At 40.1% G+C, this 21,649-nt stretch overlaps 1 protein-coding gene across 1 annotated transcript in view; it reads right to left on the minus strand.

Annotated features, from left to right (window-relative positions):
- Positions 1-1,055: 1,055 nt before the first annotated feature.
- Positions 1,056-21,649, minus strand: part of FOXC2 (forkhead box C2) — a 67,897-nt gene continuing 47,303 nt past the window's right edge. The window contains exon 2 of the mRNA XM_030582080.1: positions 1,056-1,221. Coding sequence (XP_030437940.1) covers positions 1,183-1,221 — 39 coding nt within the window. The 3' untranslated portion in view covers positions 1,056-1,182. The remainder of the gene's footprint in view (positions 1,222-21,649) is intronic.

Here is a 21,649-nt window from a genome sequence, read left to right on the forward strand (position 1 = left end):
TATTCTTGCCTCGATTCCTTTTCTGGAGAGACCATAGCTGTGAGATGCTAGTTTCTTTTTCATTCCTATTTAATCTTTGGAATCTTTGCTGAGACTGCCAACAAGCATTGAAAGAGTACAAGTCGGTCACGCAAATATTAGCCTGTTAAGAAAATGTCGACATTGGGCACATTTTTCATGAAACTGGATCTTTTTTGCTAATTCATCTTGGAGTTCCTAAGTTTTCAAATTTTGTTTCTGATTATTTTACACAGCCCTAATTGGCATATAGTAGTGTATATCATTAAAGCAACATGATACATTGTATGCTATAGAGAGCTGGAATATTTATTTTTTGTCGGCCACATATTGCTATTGCACAACAGATTATATCTGTTTCTTTCATTATAGATCTCCTAATTAAATATATCTTTTTATTCAAGCCCATTTTTTCCTTTTGACCCATTCTTTGCATATTTTGACAATTTGCTTCCACAGTATAGTTGTTACACAATCAAAATCCCAAAAATGTAACTGCCACTCCTTTTGGGACAAAATCCAAAACTAGAGCTAGCTGGAAAGCAGAATTTCCATTCTGTGGGATAGTCTGACATTTCAAATACTGTTTTTGCTTCAGTAATGTCAAATAACTTTGCTTTCATAATGTTTAAACATTTTGTTTCAAAAAGGTAAAAATGTATAATTTAGACTATCGTATTGATTATTTTGTTTGGACTCATATTCTGTAAAGATTAAACATTAATTTTAATACTATATTTTAATATAATATAAAAGTCCAAACAAAATGAATGGAAATGAAGTCAAAGTGATGCAATCAAAACATTGCAATATTATCTAAATTAAACATGAAAGTTGAAAGAACTCATTTTGACTTTTCCCCATTGAAATGTCATCAAAATCAATATCTTCCTGTGAAATATTTTGATTTCATGATTTTTTTTATTTATTTATTTTGCTACTGAAAACTGTCACATCAAACATCTTGATTAGCACTACCTAAAACCCAATGAAGTCAACAGACTGCCATCAATTTCAAATAAGCTTCGGATCAACATCTTACTGAACAAAAATCCATATCAGTTCCAGTCTGTTACTTGTGGCCATGTTGGATTCTAATATGCAAATCTGCCGTCCCTTAAACACCACTTCAGTGCCAGTGCCGATCCTCATTTATGAATGTCTTCAATATTGCCTCTGAATCATGCATTCACAGCCATGCACCTGTGGAAAGAGAAAAGGGCACTGTTTGCATAAGTATTTCGAAGGAATCCAGTTCAATAGAATGTGAATGTAATGTGGGATGTTTGAGACCGCAGCGGGAAAAAAGGCAGTTAAGGTACTAGTTAGTATGTGCCAAATATTTACCACCACGTAATAAGAATGGGAGTGGATTTTAATTTGAAGGATGTTTGAAGCCATGCTGTGTGCTTCTCTAAATAAGGAAAACCCAGAGGCACAAGTCCTTCAGGATGTGTAAAATGTGGATTTTCCTCCCATATATTTGATGTTCATAATACGTGTTTATGACTCTTACAATACTGCGTGGGCTTAGTATGAGAAAGGAAGAAAGTTTCACTTATTTCCAGAAAATTTGCCAGCTTCCTATAACTTTCCATTTCTTTTAACACTGAGCTCAGGAACAATAGCCTAGAAGTAACAGCAACAACACCACAAAGCAGCTGGACTTTGAAATGTGCTGTTCCTAAACATTGTATATAGATTATGATTCCCCATATTTATTACAGATCAGTGCGAATGTGCTCAAAAGTGTCAGTTCAGCAACTTCGGAATCATAATAATTAGTGCTCTCATAGAACTTTACCTCTTCAAAGCACTTTACAAACCTGAACTAACATCCCTAAAAGGCAGATATTGTAAATATTGTCATCCTGACTGTCCGTGACCAGCTCAAGATCACCGAGTCTCTTTCAGAGTCTGCATTAGAAGTTAGCTATTGCCAGGGGTTCAAATAAGCAAGAATGGGGGATAGAGGATGAGGAACTGTGTGCTCCCCTTGTTTAAAAGAAAAAGCAAAACTGAGGAAGATCTCCTCCCCTCTCTGGTTTGGGAAAGCAGTTCCCTTCTGGGGCTGTTGTACTCAGAGTTCCCTCTTTTTGCCTTAGTCTGCTTCAGTGCCTGGGAATTCCTAATTCTCACTCCTGTGAGATTCTGCTCTCACTTGCACAAGTGTTAAACCACAACAACCTCATTAACTTCAGAGGCTTTACTCCAGACTGAGATCAGAATCATAGTCCATGGCTCACTTGCTCTCTCCCTCTCACTCGCTTAATTTCCTTTCCTTTCCCTCTCTCATGCTTACAAAAATAAACCAAATTTAGCTTTCATAAATGCTATTGATAGGTCTTTGTGTCATTTAAATGACTGGGAGGGCATCTCAATTAAATCGTGATTGACTCACATTTTTCTGTTCTGAAAGAAGTGAGCTCTGTTGCTGTGTTCACTGATACAAGGGAATGAGTTTGTCACATTTGAGGGCTTTTTTTTAATTCTCAGCCAAGTGGGCAATGGGGGAAGGGGGAACCTGATGTGGGATTTGGGCACGTACAAAACATCTGGAACCAACATTTTTGGAACGTTTAGTTAATATTTTTTTAAGTAATTTTTGGTTTTTATATTTTGCAGGCGTCTGTGAGGATGTTTTTGGACTTTCATGCTTTTTTGAAGGTGTGTCACCTAATTATGGTCTTTCATCCTTCTATTGCCTAGTTAGAACATGCCAATCCCTTTTACGGCAATTGATTATGACTTGGAGATTTCCACATTCCAGCCAGTTCAGAGAGCTTGGATATTTGTGAATAAACTCCTTTAATCCAAAAACAAACTCCACCTGAAAAAGACTGCATGAAAAGGCCTTTCATATGGTGTTTTCAAACTTACTGGTTCATGGTTTCTTTGGATTTGACCCTACTTCCTGTACTAATGGTCTCTGAATGCATTCCCAATTGTGGCTTCTTGGTCTATAAGGTACCCAGAACTAATGGGGAAGAGGAAAAAGAGTCATTCGGCAACAGCTTACACAGAACATGCTGTCTGCATGAGCAAAAATGGACATGAAGGGGAAAGCAAACAAAGTGGTATGAATGTCAAGCTACTTCAGCTAAATTTTTAAAACAAACTATTTCCTTGACATTGTTGCTTTTAAAAGTTTTTGGCTTCTAACAGATTTAAAATACCTTTAAAGTTGCCTTTAAAATTGTCTTTCCCAAGTGTGAGAATCTACACTTTGCTGATTAATGTGTTACTGTGTTTAAGAAATATGGTAACAGGACTGTAAATTGTGCTGATGAGGCCACAGTGAAAGATTTCAGCTCCAGATAGCTGAGTATGTGGAACTGGATCCTGTGATGGTTCTAAGTGTCTCCACTTATTCACAAATAAATTTGTTAGTCTCTAAGGTGCCACAAGTACTCCTGGTTCTTTTTGCTGAAACCAGAGAGGCACTCAGCACCTAATAGGATCAGGCCTTTAGCTTGGCTATTTAATTTCACTAAGACACAATCTTTCCTAGAAGTGTCTCATTTATTTTAATTTCATGTAATTGATAAGTTTAGGCCAAAATGTTCAAACTACTGCTGCAAATGAAATCCATATTTTGGCACCTCAATAAAAGTTGTTTGTATGTTTGTTTTTGCACTCGCAGTTCCCCCTGTAGTTAGCTACAGTGTGTTCAGCACCTCTGAAAATCAGGCTGTATAGATTTAGGATCCTGAATATGAAGTTTAGTGCCTAGCATTAGTGCCCTGGATTTTAAAATATGGACATTTTCTCTTGCTTACAAACATGTTTTAGTTGATGCATTGGATTATAAGATTTAGCTGGTGGAACTAATTCCTTTTGCTGCAATATGATCCTCTCCTACCATCCTGATCAGACCCTTTTCCTTCCTGTAAATCAGTTGTGCTTAGTCTGATAAACTGTATTTATGGTGCAGGACTTGCCTCTACTAACTTTTTTTAATGAGTTATTAGGATTTTTTTATCATCGTTATAGCACCTACTGCTTCATAAAACTTGACCATACAATGTCAAATGTAATGTCCATGGATGTTTGTCTACATTTAATTTCCATTATTTGGTGATCTGAATTAATGTATCTATTTGTGAACACGCAGTGCCTTGATTCCAGCATCCTGTGAAACACAGCATCTAATGAGGCAGAGGAAAAAAGTGACAAGCTTTCGCTTCCTGCAGCCCATCCTCAGAGATGGAAACTCCCGGTGTTGACTGACTGGTTTGGCAGAGTGATAAGCCAAGCAGTGGGCTCTGGGCCAAGATGAGGACTGTAACTCCTTCAGTGCAAGATTAATGAGTGTCTGGGGGCCACAGCCTGAGCTTAATTACTCCAGTTACTCCTGATTTCTATCGGTGTAACAGATTTGAATTTAGCTCAAGGGGTCTTTACATCACAGGCGCATATGCTTCCTGGTTGCCATCTGACTTTGTATTGCAAATGACAAGCCAAAAGAACCCATTCCCTGGAATATAGACATTCCAGCCAGGAGCTGGCAGTCCTTTACAGACAATATTGGTGCAACAGATTTTTTTGGAGCATATACCTACCATTACTTGCTGATAGTGGCTATTTGCCTTCAAGATCAACAGTACTAGAAAATGCCTCATTACAGTCACACAGCAGGTTTTATTTTTCCTTGACGTTCAAGAGGTGCAGCAGAAAATGAGATTCTCTCCAGACTGATTCACACAATGGCCAAAGAGGTCACTGCAGCTGACCGTAAACTGCGTGACCTACCAATTTCCCAGTAAGGTTCCAACACCCAGACAACGGGAAAAGGGGTGGCTGGGTCTCCAAAGAGTGTGGATTAGAGGTTTTGGTTTGGAATGTCTACGTTTGGATAAATTCTGAATTTAAAAAAAACAACAACAACTCTGAGACAAAGTTTAAATTAAAAAAAAAACAGACCAGCCTTTGATTTCTTCTCTGAAATGACCTCACCGCATACCCAGTACAGCCACAAAGCACGACGGCCTTCATGGACTTGACTCTGAGAAGATGTATCACTTCCCTTTGAGAAATATGGAAGATGTGGTCACTAATCACAGTCTGTTCTGAGCCAGCTTTTTTTCAGTGGGATCCTTCTGCGCTTTTTCTTTTGTATTTTTTCTTTCACACAAATTGTCCTACTCCATGTAAGCTGGAAAGCTACCCACAGTGGCTAAGCATGTCCACAGTCATAAAGCAGAAGAAGGTTAGAAAAGGATGAGATCTTAGAAAAAAGGCCTGATTAATGCGGATGTGGCTGCTGGCATTCTGAGATGACTGGAACTATGTCGCCTGATGCCATCTGTTACTCACTGCCAGTCACATTTGATCTCCTTGCTGGTTAACCCCCGGAGTGCCAAGCCTTGGCTATGTCCTCCCACTCACCATTCATTCATGACTAAACCCTATTATTTCCTTTGGTCCCTAGTGTGTAACATTAATAGCATATGTTCCAGTAGTAGAGAATTTATTCTTAGTTGGGAGCAACCAGAAGATGCATTTGTTTGTATGGTGAGGCAGTGAGGGAGGCTAGATTTTATTTTTACGAAACAACAAGCCGCAGCAGAGCATGGAAAGTAATATGCAGTTCTAGGGGCAGTAAAATAACTTTGGTCCAGTGCTTCAGACTCCGTGTAAAATAGTATTCTCATCCAATCCCAGTTTGGCTGTGAGATTACAAACCAACCCCCACTCCCACCCCATATCTGGTTCTTTACTTGTCATTCGCCTCTGCTTACTAATCTGCAAGAACATGCATCTATTGTCACTTCAATGACTCAACCTAGGTCAAGGGAAGTTCACGTCAACATGAGCAGGATTTGGCCCTTACCCACTCCACAAACTGCAGTCTGTGCAAACAGATGGACATGGGCATAGAACAATAAAGATGGACATAGGAATCTGCATCTGCAAGATATATACTAGGAGGTATGCAGATCGTATTTCAGTCTTCCAAATCAGCTGCATTACTGAAATCATACTTCATAGTTTAATAGATTTTAAGGCCAGAAGGGACCATTAAATGTCTACTCTGACCTCCTGTATAACGCACACCGTCGGATTTCATCCAGTTATTCCTGTAATGAGTCCAGTAACTTGTCTGACTAAGTTAACATAAAATGTTAATCAGAACACTTTTAAAATCTGTTATACTTTAATGACCCATGTTTTAGGAAGGCTTTAATATTAACATTTTCCCTTTGTGAATAGTAGTTTGACTTTTATAAATGGCAGTGCTGCACAAAAAAGGACAAAGGTAGGTTAAAAGTCTCTTTTGAATGCAACTTGGCATTTGTCAGGCTAAAGTGAAACCTGAAACACAGAAACTCTTCACCTCCCAACATATGTTCAAGGTACAGCTTTGCAGCAAAAGGAGACTGACCATGACCTGTGAGCAGCAGCGGGTTAGCCACTGGGCCAACAGGGCCCGTAAGCAGGGGCCCTGGCCAATTAGGGGACCCCCAGAAAAATGGGCAGCCCCATGCCCTGACCTGCTCCTCCCACCCCACGCTTCTGCCAGGGGGTGGGGGCAGGATATGGGGGCTTGCACCACTCTCTACACCCACCTGGCACTCCTGCTGGACAGCAGGGGAAGCCCCATGCTCCAACCCTGCTCTCTGGCAGAAGTGCCGGGCAGGAGGGTGGGGCAAGCCCCCATGCCCCAACACCATTTTCCTGACAGGAGGGGTGACAGGGGGACTGCAGGTGGAAGGGTGGGGGATGGGCCTCCACTTGCTCTGGCCCAGGGTCCCACAAACCCCTAATCCGCCTCTGCCTGTGTGAGTACCTTTTATAACTTGCATTTGTTTCTTTCCAATTTAGCATAAGGTACACAAATGCTGTGGTAGTGAGCATTGGAGGAATCTTCCAAATAAACTATCATTATGATCGTTATTTATTCATATAATAGTAGCACCTACTGGCACCAGATCAAGGCCCCATTGTGCTAAGCACTGTACAGACACAGAAGACAGTCACTGCCCCAAGGAGCTAACAATCTACATAGATAAAACTGACAAATAGTGGGAAAAAACAAAGCATTATTAGAGTTGGTTGGAACTTTTAGTATTTTGAACTTGAAAAATCAGGAGAAATTTCCACACATTTTTCATATTTTTTTCCACCAATTGATCAACATTTATTGGAATTCGGGAGTGGGAGGAATCTGGAAAATTTTCCAAAAGAAACAGATTTTTTTCCCAACCACCTCTAACTTTTCTTATCCCCGTTTTACAGATGAAAAACTGAGGTACAGAAAGACTTTTCCTACAATTAAATGAACAAATGTATTTGCATGTGCAAAATCCATAATTGTATTCACAAATTGGTGCTGTTGAAAATATGTAGGAGGCTTAATGACTTTTGATTAATGGGAAAATCTTTCACAGATGAAGGTATCAATTTTTAACCACTCTTCCATGGCTGCTGCTGCTGTAGCTGCTTGTGGGGAGGAGTAGCTCAGTGGTTTGAGCATTGGCCTGTTAAACCCACAGGTATGTGTTCAATCCTTGAGGAAGCCATTTAGTGAACTGGGGTAAATATCTGTCTGGGGATTGGCCCTGCTTTGAGCAGCGGGTTGGACTAGATGATCTCCTGAGATCCCTTCCAACCCTGATATTCTAGGAAAAATGGCTGCATGTATTAGACCCTGGCTTCTGCTAGTCAATACCAGTGGGACGCATGATCAGAAATAGAGTATTTAACCTCACAGCCAGTGGTTACTTACTGTCTGATGGCCATTTAATTGCCCATTTGAAATGACATTGTGATTTCAGCCCAGTTCCTTAAAGACAGGACTAATTGATACTAATTTACAAGGTTGTCCAGGGTTCTCATTCTGGCAAGTTCATTCAACAATGGAATCACCCCTTTAGCCAACTCAAAAAAAAAACAACCCTGTAAATACCATTCAGTATAGCAGTAGACCCTGAAGAAACTAGCGTTTACCACCAGAAGCGTCTTTAAACATCATAGGTTTTAGTTGCTCTCAATCAACTTGGGGGGGATTAATTCTCAGTTATCATGAAATGTGACAGAGTTGTCTTGCTTATGAACTGCTGCTGATTCTGTGTGTACTGATCTGTCGAGCAGAAAAGAGCCAGAAGCCTTTATTGGCTTCAATATGCCTAGCGAAAGTGTCTGCCCTCTTACAGAAGATAAGTTCAGCCTTGTTTATTTTCATTTTGGCTATTCAGAATACTCAGTTATGCAGTGTACCAGACAATGCTGCTGTGCCTTTAAAAAGGAAAGGAAGTGTGGTCCTGGCAAACCTAACTGGAGCAATAAAATATAAATCTTTGTAATTGTTGTGGAGACAAAAAGCAAAACAAACTGCATTTAAGTACATTGTAAGAAAATGTCAGAGATTTGAGAGAATGGTCATTAGCATATGAAATCATTTATCTCCCACGAGTTAGGCAGTTGGATGGAGACCAACCCAATTCATTTTCAGTATTTTTTCCTTTTGGGACTTCTTGGAATGTCAAAACTTCTATTTTTCTTCAGAAGGACGATATACTTTTAAGATGATGGCAGAACACCACTGAAACAAATTGAACAGAGCTGCCAGCTTCTACAGTAACTTTTGTGCATGTGTATCATGTGCAGGTGTATAATGTACATATGAAGAAATACATGTTTGTACACATGTAGGCTCCTATGCACATAAATGTGTGCAGAAATGCTCAGCCTTTGTAGAAATATTCAGTCTGTGGCTTTAGAACAACATGTAATTTTCATGGATCCTCTCTGCACTAGCTATTATATAGTGCATTTCATCAGTAAATCTCAAATAACTTTAGAATGGAGGAAAGTATCATTACCCTCATGTTACAGATGGGGCAACAGAGCCATGAGGTCTATAAGAGTCTTGCCCAAGTCACCCAGAAGACCAGTGGCAGAGCTAGATACAAAACCCAAGTCTCCAGAATCCCCATCCTTACTCGGGCCACTAGAAACTTACGTTATAGCTGTGACTGTAGTATTTGAGCACCTGGAAAGAGTTGGTGGGCTACCAACCGTGTGGTCCCCTTAGCATGCCTGGAATACACCTTTCATCCAGAACCATTATAGCAACCAGCTGTGTTAAATTTGCTTAGATCAAGACTCCTCTTGGTATACAATCCTTCACTGTGCCAGTCTCCACTATTGCAGGAGGCTCACTGGTATAATAGCACCAAAGATACAAACAGTCCTCCCACAATCATCTCAGAGTGTACCAGTCACTGCTTAGTTGGCTTGCCTGACTCCTGTCTCTATTCCATTGCCCAGGGGTAAAGTTGACTGGAAAACACTCGTGTGCATACTCAGTTGCACACTATTTTCACAGCAATCAACTTCTTCACCTTGTTTGACTTATTCTAGCACTGATATGTCTCAGAGGATGCCATAAGCATTTTTCATTTAATGCCCCATCCTCCTCCCATTGAAATCCATAGGAATAGGTTGATATCAAAATGCATTGTAAGCACTCTGAGACTGATTCATAAATTTGAAATTCCCCTAGTTGTATTGAAGTGAATAGGAATAAAGGGCTTTCAGCATCTAACAGGATCAGGCTGTAATCATTAAAACCTCACAACATGCCTGTGACATAGTTAAGTATTATATGCCCATTTTGCAGATTGGGAAATTGAGACACAGATGTTAAGAGCTGGTCAAAAACTAGCTGGTCTGTTTTATAATGGATATTTATTTGCTCTCTAACCATAGTACTAATGTCCATCACAAGAATTCCCACTGTAAACCCCAGAATGCCTCTACGCTAATGAAGAGACAGCATGAACTGATGAATAAATCATGACTGAGAGATTGGCTGACATCCCTTTTGCCATAACTCATTTATGCTAAAGGTCTCCATCGACTCCGTTACACATTTAGACATTTTGTGATTCTTAAAGGTTTCTAAGAGGGTGAGAACCTTTTCTCATTGGGGAGAAACAGTGAACCAGGGATCAAGCCTGTATGAGGCAAGGATGAAGAATTTTGCTCACCATGCAGAACAGCTTCAATATTTGCAAGACGGAGGAATGGGAAATTAGTTAACTGTCAGAAATGGACTTTTCTTCTCTCTTATTCCATTTCCATATACTCCATTTCAATTGGCTATTATGGACAGCAGAAAAGTTGCCCGTCACAATGGATATCAAAATGTCCACACCCCAACAAATGACTCAGGGTCAAATGCTAACCAGCTACACCACTTGGCATGGGAGAACCTCAAGTGGTTTTGGTTCTTATCCATATCTCCTCGAGCTTGAAAGAAGATTGGACTGTGCAGGACGTCACGTATACTCTTGTGACTGTCCAGTGGGTCTTGTTAGCCAAGGCAGAAATATCAAGAAAGCAGCATTTGTCAGGGAGCTTCCAGCCACCAGAAGTAAAAATACTCGCTGAAGAGTTTCATGGGCTTATTTTTTGAAGTGACCGGACATTTTTAAATCTTCTTTAAAGTTCAGGCTAAGCATCATTTATCCCAGAAGCACTTTGAACAATGAACAGCTAAAATAAAACTGTTATGGACAAATCTCCAGAAAATTCCAGAAAGAAAAAGAGACAATCAGACGCTTTCTAGAAAACCAGAAGGCAAAGTTAAATAACAGCTAAAAGAATGTCTCATCCTCTTTGAAATTCCTTTGCTTCAGTCTTTAAACTTTATCAGTGCCTCTGCATACTAACACCGAACTAAACAATGTTACAAAAAAGTGCACTAGGGAGAATAGGGAACAAAATCTATCTAGTTCAGTGGGGCAGTGCGATGAGGTGTCCACACCACACAGGAGTGGAAGAGGTTACTGAAGGCCAGATGGGCCAATTAACCCAGTAGATTGAATGCTGAGAGGAAAGCCCTGATTAGAGGAATAGATTCACCTGTGCAGGAACAGGCAGTGCCTGTATAAAGCCAGACAGCTCACTACTGGGAAAGGTTGCTGAGAAGTAGGCTGCAGTCACTCCCTGAGCAGAGGGGGTTGGTAGGTGGGCAAACCCAGAGAGTAGGGAAGTTAGATAGGTAGGAAGAAGCCCAGGGAAACAGCAGCAAGAGGTAGGATGATACAGAGACCTTGACTGCCTGTTATAGGGCCCCTGCGCTGGAATCCAGTATAGCCGTGTTTCCCAAACTTGGGACGCCACTTGTTCAGGGAAAGCCCCTGGCGGGCTGAGCCAGTTTATTTACCTGCCACGTCCACAGATTCGGCCGATCGCGGCTCCCACTGGCCACGGTTCGCTGCTCCAGGCCAATGGGAGCTGTTGGAAGCAGCGTGGGCCGAGGAACTTACTGGCTGCCACTTCTAGCAGTTCCCCAGTTCCCAGTTCTGGAGCAGTGAACCATTGCCAGTGGGAGCCACAATCGGCTGGACCTGCAGACACAGCAGGTAAACAAACCGGTCCAGCCCGCCAGGGGCTTTCCCTACACAAGCGGCGTCCCAAGTTTGGGAAACACTGCAGTATAGAAGATGGGCCAGCATTCCCCTACCGACAACTGGGGAGTGATGAAGATGTTGGAGATGCCAGACAGACAGTGGATCTGGAAAGACACTGAATTCCCTGGAAGGGGAGGGACTTAGTGACCTGGCCGGAGGGTCAAGCCATGAAGAGGAGACAGCAGATCCAGGAATGAAAGCGAGACAGTGCAAGGGAAGACAGCACCAGAGGGGGAAAGCAAGCCTGGCAGAGCTAATTCTCAGGACGGCCAGTAGGAGGCACTGCAAGTGGTGAATGGGCCCAATGACAGGCAGCCTCTTTTCATCTGTATAATGTTTAGTGATCATAGACTTTCTGTAGTCTTATCTTAGTCCATGTTTGATCACTTCACAAATCTCCCATACGCAAGGCCTGCTCTTGCCAGTTCCTACTCATGCAAGCTATCCTGGTGACTTCGCTCAGACTAATCATGCAAGCATAGGCAAGGACTCCTCAGGAGAGAAAGGGTTGGCAATATAGGTTCCTTGCTTTGGTACCATTCTTCAGGATGAGTTATGTTCTCGAGAGTGGTCCAGAAATGATATAGTAGTGAGTATTCAAGCTCAGTCCTGAGGTCAGACAGAGATCGGCAATATTTGCTTTCCACAATCTTTCAGCTGATTTGAGTTTTACTATCACAAATGTTCACAGAAAGCAAATTTCCACAATGTAGGGCAAGCATTGAGGGAAACTGAATACTACATTCTGAAGTGCAATTATTCACACCACAACTGCCTGTATGCTCTGCCAGTCAGGGAACACACTTTGCATGGTACTGTTTATCTGATGGCACCCAATCCATTGAGTAAACTATTTGAATAGACACTTGCTAAATAAATTTGAACAAGTGCATTTGAAGATCAACTCGTGGATACACTGCAATCAGCTCATGGATATTCCGTGAGCAGAAAAAGAGGTTAAATCTGGCAAATAATTTATCAATTATTGGCTCAATTCTAACTGAGATGTACCCACAACCCAGAGGGAACCCAGGAATAGAGTAGCAAGAAGTATTACAGGTCAGGATTGTAAAGCTTAATATAAGATGGCTTGCACATTGCTTGACTCACTATCTCTGGGTCGAGCCACAGCTCCTAGCCATTCACTTTGTTGAGTACAAGTATGCATTAAATGGAATATATCAATGTTTTCCTTAAGTCTAGAGTGTATCCGTTGATCATTTCATATTGAAAATTGCTATTCATAAGGGCTCTGTGCATGGAACTACTTGCAGGTCAGTTCCATTCTATTCTCTACATATAGAATATGTAGGATAAACTGCAGAATTACTTTTTATTCTCCCCTCTCCTCCCAACTTTGAAATGTTCCAGTGCCTGGTGATTAACTTTGATCAGTGCTCAACTCAATTATCGGATTGACCCCTCTTTGCCAACCCTTGGTGATGCTGTGTTTACCACAAATTAGTTTCCGAGAAACACAGTAACATCCTTGCAAGAAGTTTGTACACATAGCCAGCATATAAAGGAAATCATTCAAATGAATCTTAACATGATTCACTTTCAGTGTCCCATCAGCATCAGCATTTCATTTAAAACTTCAGTGTAAGAAACTTTTGGAGCTGTAAAACCTCTTAATGACTACGTTTTAGTTTAGCATTTACTTCTGTATCCTGATTATGAATCTCATGGTGCATTTTGAGGTTTATTTTATCACCTACTGCTTCTCTAGCACAAGTAATACAGGAGAATTGCCAGCTAGGTTGGAGGTTTACAGAGGCACAAGCCCCTGGCTACAAATGAAATTTTAAATAAACTCTTTCTCTTTGGAGTGTTTCAAGTTTACAGGCTTTTCACAGAGCCACGCAAATCAAAGAGGGGTGGTTGAGGGTGATTTTTGGTTTGTTTTCCCCCCTTCCCTCTTTTAAGCCAGCTGAGGCCTGGTTTCAGCACTCAGCAGTAGGCCTCACGGAATCCCAGCAGGCTCACTCTCAGCTAATCGGCTTGAGTTTTCACAGCTGAAATAGAAGGCTCCAGTAATCCCTAAACTGACCCTTGCTGTGGCTCTGGCCACAGAGGTGCTATAGAATTTAGGCACCCCAATGCTTTTACAAACATCTGTATCGGGCCTGGGGTGGGGGAGAGCGAGCAAGAGCCTTTAGTCATTCCAAAACCCTATTATTTGTGGGTGGCAATGGGAAATAAAGCAAGACTTTTCAAAGGGAAACCAGGAAGTGTTGTTGTTGGGTTTTTTTCATTCAGAAACAATTGTAACATTCATCTAGCTTAGCAGAAAAGAATTTTATGAAAATGAACAATACTTTAAACAAATTTCATATTTTTTTAAAAATTAGATAACCAAGTTGGGTTTATAGAAACCTCCTAATAGCAGTGGGAATCTAATGAAAACCTTTTTGTTGAGAAATTTTCCATCGCAGATGTTCTGGGATGACAGGGTTCTTTTGCCAGGGGTTTCACCACGCTGGAAAATTCATTAATTCTAATTTAGCTTTACACCAAACTGTGGCCTCAGGTTTTGGATCAAATTCACCCCATCCTTTGACTTTTGTACCATATGCCCATTATGAAAAGGTGGTTGGGGAAAGAATTAGTGTGTCGCACGCTATTAGCCAGTGTAACAGGGTGACTTGCCCCTTTTCAGGCTGATGACCTGGAGCCAACCAGACCCAGTTTCTCAGGAGGCACATCTGAGCAGGCATCACCTGCTTCCCCTATAAATACCAGAGGAAAGTGCAGAGAGGGGATTCTTAGTGAGACCAGAGAGAAACACAGAAAGGGTGCAGAGGCTGCTGGGAGTCAATAGACCTCCTCAGAACAGCCTGAGACTTGGTGAGTGGGACTACAGGAAGAAAGGCCTGGGAGCGACCTGATAAGAAGGTAAATGGACAGACTTGAGGAGATACTTGAGAACTTTTATTGTGAATGTTCGGTTGATTAAAAAACAGAACCCAGGAAGGGGTTTGCATGAGCAAAAGCATTAGTGAGTTATTGAAGAAGCCCCTTGAAGTGGTAAACTAAGACAAGTGGCCACTTGGCGGGCTGCCCTGAGGCACTGGTGGGTGGGAGGTATCTCACTCGATGGCAGTCAGTAGTTATCAGAATTCACAAAAGTACTGATTAAGGCATGGACTGTTTCGGCAAGACACTTAGGAACATGCTTAACTTGAATTTTGAATCCCATTTAATTCAATGGGACTATTCATACACTTAGAGTTAAGTGCGTGCTTTAGTGCTTTTCTGAATCAGGGCCTACAAACATGATCTAAAGCTCAGTGAAGTCTACCCATTGATGATGTCAATGATCTTCAAATGTATATGGGGACACAATATTTTTTCCCTATAGCTTCATGGCTGCAGGTGCGTATATATTAAGATGGTTTGTATCAACAGAGAAACATGCTTACTGCAAAATCCAGATTACCAGCAACGTAAGATACTCTTCCTCATCAGCTAATCAGTGGTGTGGGGAGAAGCTCAGTTTAAAATGACACAACAGTTGTAAATTAACAAGCTAATGTTCGTGCACAGGTGAGAAAAATAGATCTCACTATGTCATCTCTCCTCTAAAAATGCAGATGAGCTAAAAAGAAAATCAACAATGACTCTACAAATAGTGACATTGTTATGCTTTTTAGCCCTCCAGCCACTAGACCATCATAAAAACTTGTTCAGGTCATAAGAACGGCCATACTTGGTCAGACCAATGGTCCATCTAGCCCAGTATGCTGTCTTCTGACAGTAGCCAATGCCAGGTGCTTCTGAGGGAATGAATAGAACAGGTAGTCATCAAGTGATCCATCCCCTGTTGTCCACTCCCAGCTTCTGTAAAACAGAGGCTAGGGACACCATCCCTGCCCATCCTGGCTAATAGCCATTGATGGACCTATTCTTCATGAATTTATCTAGTTCATTTTTGAACCCTGTTATAGCTTTGGCCTAGTATCCCATCCACCAATGGATGGTGGAGCATATAGACAAAAGTCACTTGTACTTTTCCAAGCACAATTTATTTTGGCAGAGAAATTGTTAAGGGCAGACATCAGTCAAATGTCATACTATATCAGCCAGGCAGGAAAGCCAGTGGCAATGTATCATCTTGGTAAGTATGACATTAGTGACAGCTATGCCCAAGCTTTAGTAATGCAGTATCACAGTCTTCTCTTTCCTGTTACAGAACATAATGTGCATATTTTGGATGTGTTAGGTATATGCCCTCAACAGTCCAATTTTCTTCCATATTCCAAGCTGGATCTTAGGAATTCAGTTCACTATAATCAGTTTTGATCGTAATAAAATAAAGAAAGACTTCCCATACTACAAAAGCCCTTTGACAGCTGAATTCAGACAAACAGATAAGTAAATAAATAGCATCTTTTAGTTTTAGTTGGGTGCCCATGGTTTTTTCGCTTGATAAAATTAGCTGAGAGCAATAGTCCGTGTATATTCACATTCTCAATCTCAACCCATACAAACAAAGGAAGTGGTTTCCTGGGAACAGAAACCACATGAAAACCCTGCGGATAGCTCCTTACTTCCTCTCTGTTTAGTAACTCACCAATAGAATTGGGCACCTGGTCCCTGGTTCAAATTTACTAAACCAGCTGAAGGAAGAAAAAGGATTGTTGTTGATATTGATCACAAGCCAGCAAACTCCCAATCACTATAACCAGATTCATCACTGCCCTAAATTCTAGAACCTGGAGACCTATAGTCTTTCTGTTTCAGACGGGCTCCAACCATGGCAAGTCAAGCGATGTTGTTGGTGGGGTGAGAGTTATTTTTTTTAAATAAATAAAGTAAAAAGGCATCTATCTCAATCCTGAGGTACCCGCCGTTTATTAAAACTACAGTTCAAACTAAAAGTCCATCACTGTAGCGACCAGAACCAGTTTGTTTGTCTCTGTCTAGTAACACACATGAACTGGGCTGTGCGGTAGCCAATACTCACCTGGCATAGATTTGAACTAGCAACCAAGTAGTGCAAGGCATTACGTCTCATTACCAAGACCCATAAGCTACTCGTTTCTCTAAAATATAATGCATATTTAGAATTTCAGTGGGATAAAATAAAATATAAAACATTTCAGAAATAAATTCTCCCTTGATGACAGTAGTTAAAAGACTCTGAGGGAGTGAAAACTCCCATTAACTTCAGTGGGGCCAGGATTACATTGTGAATGACTAATGTAGTGCCATGTTCATGTGACACTAGTATATGGCTTACCTGCTTTCAGGGTACAAAGTGCTTAAGTACATGCTATTTATGGATGTTATGGAAGCTTCATGAAGAAATAGAAATGTGGAATATGAATATATGATGTGAGATATGAATAATTGGTCAGCTATTAAAAAACTAAAGGATTCTCTTTCCAATATTTAAGCAACAAAACTTTCCATTTTAAATATAAGCAGATGGATTTTTTTGCTTTTTGTTACCACTTTCTGTTTAAAAATATGTTTGTATTTTGCACATTCATTTAAATAAAAGTAAAATATAGTCAACTGAAAACTTGAAATGTTCGTGATCAATATTTTTAAATAGTCTTTTATACTGGAAAATTAAGCTCTGGACATGTTGAATCCTAGATATTCAGCAGTTTCAACTAATTAGAAAGCTAAAAAATGCAGCTTAATGAATTCAATGCTTGTTTATGTTAAACTGCCAGGGAGTTTAGCAATGAAAAAGTGTGATTTGGGGAACATCTGATTACAGGCCATGTGGAATTCCATATGTCAGACAAGCTGGAAAGCATTTTTATTGAACTATTGTCTAGAATGTGAACTAATTTCCTACTACCTCATAAAGGCTTCTAAGCAAAGTTGACAAAGGATTTATCATAATTATTACTCTGGCCAGGATCATGTTTATAAATGATACTTGTGTATATTTTGTTTTTAAAGTTTCCAATTCACAATTAAAACATCCTGCAATTTTCTCCTTTTTTTCTTTCTCTTCAGAGACTCATCTTAAAATCTTCCATTTGTTTTCAAAATTAATACCTGTCAAATATTTCTTTTGATTTACAATGCCAAAAAAAGAAATGTTTGAAAGATTTTAATATAACAACGTAAGTATTGATATTGTGGATAATAATAAGGATGCATGGTATTTATTACAGCCAAGGCTGCAAAAACTTTTCAGTGAATAGTTACTTAAATTTTTAAGTGCCATATTCAGATACCCTAATTCATATTGCCCATGAGAGCAACCCTGGATTTTAATAGGATCGCTTATGGGGTGCCTGAATCTGACTTTACATGAATTAATTTTAAACATGCTTGCACCCTTTGTGTTGCCAAGTGCTAAATGCTCATGCACACTTCCCATTAGAGAACAGAAACAATATTGTATAACGTATCGGACCAATTACAAATAACCAATGTGGTTTGAACAGCACATATTAAATACTCAGAGAATTTATTGTAATGCTAGGAACTGATCATGAATATTCATACATATAAAATGGTCAAATTATTTCTAATAACAAATACATTTGAGGAAGTTGTGATCTGCTCAAAGAGATTCCATGAGAAAAATAGGCGGATAAACTGATCAAGGAGTGTGTGAAGTTTGGGTGGAATCTGAGTGTGTAAGTGAGACTTGCATGTTGCATAGACCTTGTTCTTGCCCTCTGCACAGAAGTGAATGTAGTTGCTCAGCTCTACCATTTATATAGGTATATAGTCTATATACTATGGTGTATATCTACATACTATAGGTATATAGTCCTGCCATGAGTGCAGGGGACTAGACTAGATGACTTCCTGAGGTTCCTTCCAGTCCTATGATTCTATGTATGAATAGCTATATTTTACAGATAGAGAAAGTGAAATGAGGTTTAATGATTTGCTCATAGCCATGGAAGGAATTGGTGTCAACTCTGGGATTAGAAATTAGGAGTCCTTGACACAAAACCCTATGCTCGTACTTTAGTGATGGCATTATAGACACCTAAAGCTTCAGTCATCAGCCCTTATTATAAAGCCATTTGCAGTTTTAGATGCTCTCACAAGGTAACGTGAGATGCCACTGGCACCTAAAGTCTATTTGTCCTCAGAAAAAGTTCATCACAGTTAGTGGTAATGCACACTTCTCCACTCCATTAATGTGCTATTACCTTGGATGAAACCACTTCTACTTTGAGTTTCCATGGACAAAACAATTCTGAGCCTCCCTGCTGCAACTGCAACAAGGAAGACTGTTAGTCTGGTGGTTTATGTGATGCAGAGATTGGCTTGCTAGAAACTGGATTTAGACCACCAATTTGTTTTACAAAGGCTCCAAATAACCACAGTGAATTTGAAACAGTGATCTCTAGAGGCGAAAGGCTCCATATTTCATCACTGATGCGAAATACCATCCAGTCCCTCCTGGCCAGTGGGGTAAGGACAAAGCTTGTGAAAGGCAAGTTGAGGGGAAAAAACTGATATCTTTTTGTATATTTAATTCTTTTAAGTGCACAAATAATTAACAAGAGGTGACCTAATTTTAGAGACCACCTTTCTCACCTTGCTATTCCTGCTGTCAAAGTCAGCTGGAAACCTTGAGCTGACAGCCCCCAGATTTGTATATCTGGGGGCCGAGGGCGGGAAGTTCTCTGTGAAGGGCCTAAAATCTGTAATTTGTTCCCTCCTTGGTCAGAGAGATCCTGAGTTTAGTGACTGTCAGCTCACACTTCAAGGCCTAGCTGCTTGATTTGAAAAGTTTCTAAGATCTCATTTGCAGTTTGAACATTAGGCCCAATCCTTTAAAGCACGCCTGTGAATTATTGAGCACTTTCAGATATCAAATGCAGTTGAAATTTTATGCTACTTTACAGGTTCAGGCCTGTAAACTGGTGGACTCGTTATGGTGTTGCTACTATTGGTTTTGTGGTTGACAGGTATCTCTCATAAATGTTAAAAATAATAAGCATAAGTTAAAATGGGAGTCAAGTTTGGCAAAAGTATATGGTTGTACAGAGAGAAACTGTTGTGGTTCTGGAAAGATTTGATATTTTCAATCCAATATAGCATTATGAAAGCCACATAATATCCACCACAATGACAATTTTCTGTTTTGTGTACGGTAGCTTTGTGTCCTTCAAGTACATTTTACCTATTTAATAACATCTCTCATTTTGTAATGAAAGTCGCAGCCATCCTGTGCTACTTGATTAAGGTATAAGAACAAATGTTTATCTAGACTAGGTCTAGATTACAAGTGACTTCTTTGTATGAGTGAAGTTACAGAGATTCACAGGTATGACATGAACGCTATTTTCATAATTACAGTGTGTGGGGTAATGAAGCAACTGTGGTATGTATAAAATCATAGTTCAGTATCCTGGAAAATACAACTTAAATATTACAGCGAACACCAGTGATGATGCATATACCCAACATGGTCCATTAAACATAATAGGCTTCTATGAAAAATATGTTTCCCCAGTAAATCAACTTCCACTTTTCCGTGCACTGAATTTTTGTGTGTGTCATTTTGAAGTCAACTGCTTTGGATGGTGTTCAAACATCCATATATTTTTATCAGGTTTTTTTTCCTTCAGAAAGTTAAAAGCCTAATGGGATTGCAGAGCAGAGACTGAATGGTTCCAAGGGAGGAAGTAATATGGGATAAAAAGAGGGGTGTTTAATTTCAAAGACTTCTAACAGAAAGTTTCAGAAGACCATGAATAGAAAACACTTACACTAATAATGCCAACTTACATTATGTATGTCAAGTCAGATAAAACATTTACTTTTAAGCTCTTGGGGGGGAAAACAACTAACATATTTGTACAGAGGAATATACAGTGTAACTGACTGTTTCATTCATATTTAATAGCAACATGGTGGAAATAATTTGTTATCAGCATAGTAAAACAAGTTGGGTGCATTTTGGTGCAGACATAAAGAGAGGGCCAGATTCTAACCTCAGTACTCCCCTGATTTCGTTGATTTACACCAGGATGGGATCAGAACCAAGCTTGAGACATAATGAAACCCTTTTTCATCATCCTAAACATGTGTGACGTTTTTAAATGCATACCTCATTCCTTTCTTTTCTTATTTGAAGTGATGTTTTGCAGAGTGTTTTTACGTGGTTGGGTTTCTGAGTTCCCCTTGGAGATGGGATCATGTCCATCTTCCTGTGAACATTTCTTGTTAGTTTCTTAACTCTGTTCATTCCATCTCCATAAGCTCATACAGGCTTGTAAACCGTACTTTATGGCAGGCCAGGCTTTCTGTCTGAGTAAACTACTTTTTTAGCTTGTATGGAAATGATAAATAAAAGGTATTTTTTGTTTATTTTTTTCAGGGAAATGGACCAATAGGTGTGAAATTGGATTGTGTTCTGTGGCATTCTCTGAAATATTTCTGAAATTCTACATTTGGGGGCATTTGAAATGGTTGTGCAAATTGTTCAACTTATTGGACTATTTAATTTTTCTACAGTCAGAGCTGGGTGGAAATTACTGTACAAACTTGCTTCCTCCTGTGCGTAAAAGTGATCTGCAAAGTGAAAAGATGGGGTTGTGCCCCTCTTGCTGCTTTGATGTATCATTATTTTTTAAGTCTGAAACTAGGTTTGTTTGAAGTTATAAAAGTGCTCATCCAGTGCTCCGAGGACTGTACAATCATAAAATCTTCAACTGGGATAATCGAAGTCCATAAAATGAACTCCTCGCCTTGATACCAGCTGATACCCTTCTTTCCTCCCTAAACCCTAAAGAAATTCCTCCGGAGAAAGCATAAGGAAGGTCATGAGCTTTGTGACATGTACACATATGGGTTCTGGCAGGCTAAGAGGGAAAGTCGATTCCCGAATGCAGGGATCCTTACCAACAACACCTTTCCATCAGCCCCCTCCCATTGAAGTCAGCTCTAGTGCACCAACTGACTTCAAGTTCTGCAATATCACTGGAGAAGAAAGATCTGGTTTCTAAGGCAGCCAGGATGCAAATCAATTGGTGTTACAGGGTCAATAAACCAAGAAATCAACCGTCAATTAGTAACCAACAGTCTATCTGGTGATGTAGTCCACTGGACATCTCCGCTGTTAGTGTCTGGAACTCAGTGACTAGAATTTGAAACTTTGTGTCTGGCTTTGGAAAAATCAGCAACCTCATTCTCAGTGGGAAGGTCCAATCTTTGAAACTCATTCCTCCTGTGAGGTGGTCGCAGCCCAAGTTTGGCAAGCTAGCAGCAAT

This window comes from Gopherus evgoodei, chromosome 12, assembly GCF_007399415.2.
Source record: "Gopherus evgoodei ecotype Sinaloan lineage chromosome 12, rGopEvg1_v1.p, whole genome shotgun sequence".
NCBI classification, from domain to species: domain Eukaryota; kingdom Metazoa; phylum Chordata; order Testudines; family Testudinidae; genus Gopherus; species Gopherus evgoodei.